The 6,900-nt window shown below is 27.2% G+C and overlaps 1 protein-coding gene across 1 annotated transcript; it reads left to right on the forward strand.

Annotated features, from left to right (window-relative positions):
• The first annotated feature begins 1,296 nt into the window (after positions 1–1,296).
• LOC145834651 (beta-scruin-like) lies at positions 1,297–6,434 on the forward strand. Its single transcript, XM_082942134.1, has 3 exons — positions 1,297–1,797; positions 3,714–3,773; positions 5,168–6,434. Exons 1-3 carry the CDS (start codon positions 1,305–1,307, stop codon positions 6,016–6,018), a joined length of 1,404 nt encoding a protein of 467 aa, XP_082798260.1. The 5' UTR covers positions 1,297–1,304; the 3' UTR covers positions 6,019–6,434.
• The last annotated feature ends 466 nt before the right edge of the window (positions 6,435–6,900 follow it).

Below are 6,900 nucleotides of genomic sequence, written 5' to 3' on the forward strand. Positions count from 1 at the left end.
AAGTAGTGTCAAATATTTTAGTTATTTTTGTTTAAAATTTACTATTTTCATGACATCTAATGTTTTCTAAACTAAGTGCTATTTTAATATTTGTTTCAGTAAGAGTAAAACCACAACTTTTTTAAGTTTATACACTTAATAACAATTATTTCTACAGAACTTCTGATTTATAAGCATAAAAATTTGCTTAAAAATTCCTATTTACTGTTTAATACCTTTTTTTTTTGCGGACTTACTTATAACGACCCCTAATAGCTAACTTTTCTCATAAATGGGCGATATTGCCCACTTTAGGCTGTATATTATAAAACTAGTTTGTTTACGACTTTAAAAAAAGTTTATGTTGGAAGAATAAAAAAAAAATATAAATTAGGTAGGTCTAAAATATTTAAACAAAATTAAGACTTTATAGCCTTTTATAAATTGAACTTGAAAGACTAATGAATTTATTTTTAATTAAAGTAAGCTTTTGAAGCTTGGGTCAAACCATAGTTTATGTTCAAATTGTTTTATTAAAAGAGAATGTTTAAAACTAAAAAAAAAAAGACTATAAATAAAATTAAACCGTTTTTAGTTATTTATTTTTAAAAGCATAGGTGCTTTTGCCTTTTTATACAAAAAGTGTTTAACTTGTAAAAAAAATAACTTTTGTCAAACATTTATAAAAAAGAAAGAAGTTCATACTTAAAAAGATTTTAAAGAATTTATTTTAGATCATAATTTTCTTTAGTTTCATAGTTTGACTTGTACTTACAAAAACTTTTTCATTTTCATTACTTGTATATTTCGGGAACGGGTCAAAATTGAACGAAGACAATTTTACAAGAACGGACAATTTTGCACGGAAATTCATTTTTGCACGAGAGTAAAACAACAGAAAAATAAAAACAAAAATAAAATATAAATTAATAAAAAAAAAAGAAAAAGAAAGTTATTAATCGAGGGTAACGGTTAAGGGGTAACAGTGATAGTAAAAAAAAAAAGAAGTTAAAATTTAAAAAAATAATAAACCGTGCAAAAGTGTCACCGTGCAAAATTGTCTGCTCATGCAAAAGTGTCTTCGTGCAAAAGTATATTTGTGCAATTGTGTGCCCTCGTGCAATTTTTTCCCCTCGTGAAATTTTGACAGCAACCCGTATATTTAACCAATAGAAATATCAGTAACTGTATTAGTAATACAATTTATTTTTATAGTTTTTGCATTTATTTTAATTTTAACTTTTCAATTTCTTTTTTTTTTTTATACTATGTTTATTATATTTATTTATTACATTTTATTTTTCTATAGATTTTAAGAATAAAAAATGTCAGTGTCGTGTTCCATTTGCCATGAAGATATAAATTTCAGTGATGAAGAAATATCCGTGTTAAATTGCGGTCATCTTTACCACAAAAGATGTCTTCGGCAGTGGTTAGATACCAACTCAACTTGCCCAGAATGCAGAGTTGGTGTTAAAATGAACGATTTTGTGCAAAAAATATATCCTTCTTTCAATGAAGATGCTGATCTCATTTACAAAGGATCGTCTGATGAGACCAAATCAATCTTGAAAGTTTACGAAGATTGCACAAAAAATTTACAGAAGATGTTCGCTGAAAGAATTTTGAGTCTTGAAGAACAGAACAAACTGCTTGTTGAAAATAACTTAAAGCTGGAACAAAGTCTTGACGTGGCTTCGAGTACTGCGAGATATTTGCATGAGGAAAAACTAGATACCGATGTAAAAATAAACAAGTTGACAGCTGAAAATGAAAAGCTAAAAGCACAGGTGGAAACACATACTACAAAGTTGAAAGGTAAGTTGCCTTCTAATTTTACTTTCAGACAATTTTCTAAATGATATTCTTACTCTAAGCTAAAGTTAGTTTATTAAGTCGATTATTAAGTATAAAACAATTGATTTTTAAAAAACTTTAAATTAATACATTGTTATTTTGTTTTATCTGCAAATGTTTTTTTTTAATAATAATTTTTTTTTGTGTGACAAGTTTTGCACTATTTTATAAAATAGAATAGTAAAAAACCCTTTGGGGGTTATTACAGAAACTAAGGGACCATAAGCAGCAAAGGGGTCAGAGATGGGATCATGAGTAGTAAAGGGGCTAGAATGGGGCACGAGGCCATATTTAGAAACTTACACTGATATTCTTGAGTCGATGATGGAAAGCCAAAAAAAAAAAAAGATTCTAGGCGATTTTAATGGTATTTTAAAAAAAGTTTGGGAAACCCTGGTAGATACGGTCAAAATTATTTAAACAACAGTTAAAACATATTTTACAAAAACCTCATGTTTTGTAGTGGAATATTTGTCTGGCAATGTATGTTTTCTTTTTTTAAACAAACACTAGCACCTACTTTTTTGTGTGGAGAGCATCTCTGTTTTCAGAATTATTAAATTAAGAGTAACTTATATGCTATACATATATAATTGAGTTTAGTTAAGAAAGTTGTTATTACACTGAGCCCACTTTAAGCGGCTTTTAACAAGTAAGTTTATTTCAAATTATAAAACTTTAAAATGTTTTACGTGTTGCGTGCCAGGCGTTCTGAACCAGAGATGTTAAAATGCTAAAAGTTACTATGGTAATTCAGCAATGAAGTGTTTAATTTTTGGTTTGTTTTAAGTTAGTAATTTCACGCTTGAGTAAACAAAGCAGAGCTTTTTAACATGTCTGTTCTGAACTATAGAGTTATTTCGCATTTTGTTCTTTTTGTTATGTGCATTTTGTTTGTTTTGCATGTGGTTTTAACTAGAATGGCTAAAGATTGTTTGGTATAAAACATAGGTACCTTTTTTAAGTCTTGTATTTAGAAATAAACCTAACTATATAAATATATATGTATGTATGAATATATTTATTTAATTATATATAAAACAATAGTTTATACAACCGTTTCCTATATGATATATATAACCTCATATACTCATCAGTAAGCTAAAGTTTATTTTTACAATGTTGAACAGAAATTAGGAATTTGTAAATTTTATAATTATTATGACGTAGCAGTAATGAAGTTTATTGTACGGTAAGCTGAGTTTGATACAATACGCTGATCTTGTTAGCTTAAGAATTTATGCATTTTGAGAAATTTAGAAAAGGTTGTATTAAAAAAACGTTTTGAACTGTATTAGAAAAATGTTCTAAACTATATGGAAAAATGTTTTAAACTATTCGTGTTTGCGGCTTAATTTTACTTTGATTTAATATTTAGTTAGTATAAATTTTGCTTAAAAAGTATTTTTGGTAATGAATGCTTATATTTTGTCTTTCGCTTTTCTTGTTTAATGTTATGTTCTTGTCTGATTTATCAATTTCTATGTTTTCCAAATTACAAAGTTTGCAGACGATTTTAGTATTGAAATTTGATTTTCTCCTGTTTATTTTTTTCAAACTCAGCTTACTGTACAATAAACTTCATCATTGCTACGTCATAGTAATTATAAAATTTACAAATTCCTAAATTTTGTTCAACGTTGCAAATAAACTTTAGCTTACTGATGAGCATATCAGGTTATATATCTGATATACAAAACGGTCGTGTAAAATATCGTTTTTTATATAATCATATAAATATTTAGCTCAAATTCAATTTGTTGAGCAATACCGACCAGAACTTTTTATAAAATCTTTAATATGTTTATATATACTTGAATGTGCATTAAAAAAACTGCTTATACTAATAATTAAACTGTATTTATTTTTTTTCACAGCTTCAACTAGCTCAGCTGCATTAGCATCAGGAAGTTCAAAGAAGCAAGCAACAAAAGCAAGTAGGGACTTATGAAATATGTTTTTAATAATACACTTAGTACATGTTTTGTTAAACCGATTTTTAGATCATTCAAGAACAACATAATCTTTTTTTTTAATTACACGTGTAAAAACTTCACCTTCCAAGTCCAATAATACTTGATAGAACACAGTAGAAATTTAATCATAAATACTATATGTTTAAGACTACTAAGAATCTACGAGCTGTTACTAAATGAATTTGAGTATTATTCAAATCCTTTTCTTTTATAAGTTTAAACAATAATCTCTTTTTAAAGTTATAAAAGACGTGATAAAAAAAATATCAAATATTTTCTTTTTAACTACGATGAGTTTTCTTAAGTAGTTCGAAAAACTGGTATATAAACTACTAAAAAGAAAAGTTCATAAACCGTAATCTTAGTTTAGCGCAATTTGATTCTACCATGACAGTTTTACTAAATATTTGCTTTTTCCAAAAACCCTTTTTTTTACACTTATTGATTAATTAGTCTTTAGGTTTAGCTTTTTAAAGAACTAATTAATTTGTTACTCATAATTTTTAACGTAAGGCTGCGTTTTTTGTTTATACAAATCGTTAAAAAGTGTTTAACATTAATGTATAAAATAAAACTTTATCTAGGTTCTTAATTCTTACTCTAATTAAAACCTTAACCACAACTAAAACCAACTTAACTTTACTTAAATTATCTTTTTACCTTTTTCAAACGTTTATCTTTTAATACTAATTACTTTACTCCTGACAAAAGATCACTTGTAAGTGTAAGGTTAAGAAAATTTAGGTTGTTAACCCTAATTAAAAAAATCTTAAACTGTTACTATTAAAACATGTTTTTAAAACATGTGCCAAAATAAAGTTTTTTAAAAAACTTTTTTGTTAATTTGTGATTTATAGTTTGTTGAATACTAAGTTGACTATTGTTATTTAAAAATGTCAATTGTTTAAAATAAAAATTAAATAGTCATGTATGTACTTTTATCGAGTTTAAAAAAAGTTGTTTTAACAATTGTTGCTACAAAATTAAAGTATGAAAAAATAACTTAAAACTATTTTTAATTACTTTTTTTTAATTAGTTTTAGGCTAAAAACATTACAATAGACCTAAAAAATAAAATTAAAATTATACTATATGACATCAAAATAATTTTGGTTATTACAAACGATTAGTTTGTAATAAGTATGACTTAAAAACTAATAATTTTATATTGGTACACAGCAAAAATATATAATTACATATTACTGATAATAACTTAACTTCTAAACTTTTTATAGAACAGTTCTTAGAACGTTAGTACAGTTGTATTTTTAGATATAAATTATTTAATATATATTTTTTAAATTAAACGTAAACAATTTAAATAGCATGAATAATGAATGAAATAAAATAAAAAGGAGTCATGTTAGCTGGAGGTTCTAACTACACTACATCAAGATCTCTTTCATCGTTCTCTCTTGCCACAAAAAAATGGACCAGATTAGGGGATTTACCCAGCGGAAGATTTTATCACGGCTCAGTGGTCTTAAACAACAGTTTGTACCTAGTGGGAGGTGTAGGGAACAAGAACATAGACAAGTACGATGCTTCGACTGAAACTTTCGCAACTGTTAAATCAATGGAAACAGAGAGAAGCAGGTTCGGTGCTTGCAAGTACAATGATGACAGCTTTGTCGTCGCCGGTGGGTACATAAATGGCAGTAAGACCAACACAAGTTTCTTGTACAACACCCGCAGTAACGGCATAAGACATCTCGGTAATTTAAACGAATCCAAGTCTGGATGTGTGCTGGTAAACTGTTCGGGTGCCGTTTACGCGCTAGGAGGAATTACAACGAATACCAACTGCAGCAACAAAATAGAAAAACTGAACCCAATTACACACAAATGGGAAACAATTGAAAGTAAATTGACCATTGGCAGATTGGAACCGCGCGCAATTGCTCATAACGAGTTCATTTATGTTTTCGGAGGGCAAAATAGTCAGTTGAGCATGGAAGGAAAGGTTGAAAAAATAAACGTTGTGACTGGAAAGGTGAAAATAGTCAAGTCCAGAATGCCGGTGGCAAAAAACTGCTTCGCAATTTGTAAAGTGAACTCGAGTGTTTATTTGATGGGGGGAAACTTTCGTTTTGGCGGTTACACGAACCACGTGGAAGTGTTCGATTGTGAGAGAGAGAAGTTCGGATCGGGCACGAAATTACCGACCAGCGACGAAGGAATGACAGCCAACGTTTTGGATATTTAACAAACAAACAGTATGGTTGAAAATGTTATGTTTGTGTTGTGTTGACGACATAGATTTTTATATTTCGTTAGTTGAATGCTACGCTGGTGATTTAATTGTTTAGTTTAGTTTGAGGTCGTAAAAAAAAATATTTTCTCATTTTTTTATCGAAAGTTTTGAATTTTATTTGCTTAGATAACATTTTGACTTTAAACACATTACTTTAAGTGCTTTTGTTTTTTTTTGATTTTTTAAAATTCTTTGTTACAATTGGTTTTGATTAATGCAATTCAATCAAAAATTTATAACACATTATGATTACTACGAATTAAAAAAAATCATTAACATACTTTTTTACATAAAAAGCTTAGCGGTTATGACGTAAAACAATTATTTTTATGACGTAAGAATAAATATGATGATTTTTTATAAAAAAAATATCTATGTGTGTAAACTAATCAATATTTTAACTTCAAAATTGTTAAGACATCAAAATGTATAATGAAAGAAAAAAGTTCTAAATTCGAAAACTATTTAGAAGTGAAAACTATTTTACTTTGTTGTAAGTATATATAATATCCAACCAAGTATTTATAAATTGATACAAGAACATAATTTTGATGATGATTTTACTTAGTAACTTATATTCACCGTTGTTCTTAAGTTTATTATGTTCGTTTTTTAGATTTTTTCTTGCAGCAAATCATATCAAAAAAATCATAATTTTAGTCTTGTTTAAGGAAAAAAAAATTAAACAGTTAAACGATGCAACAGATGATTCTGTTTTGTTGATTTTAAGTGTTTTATGTTTAGTATTTTTTACTACGTATTTGCTATGTTATTTTTACATAAATAACAAATAAATCCGAAAATCTTAATTGTAATTTAGTTTTGTTATTAATA

This window comes from Thalia democratica, chromosome 4 (assembly GCF_965202585.1).
Source record: "Thalia democratica chromosome 4, ktThaDemo2.hap1.1, whole genome shotgun sequence".
NCBI classification, from domain to species: Eukaryota; Metazoa; Chordata; class Thaliacea; order Salpida; family Salpidae; genus Thalia; species Thalia democratica.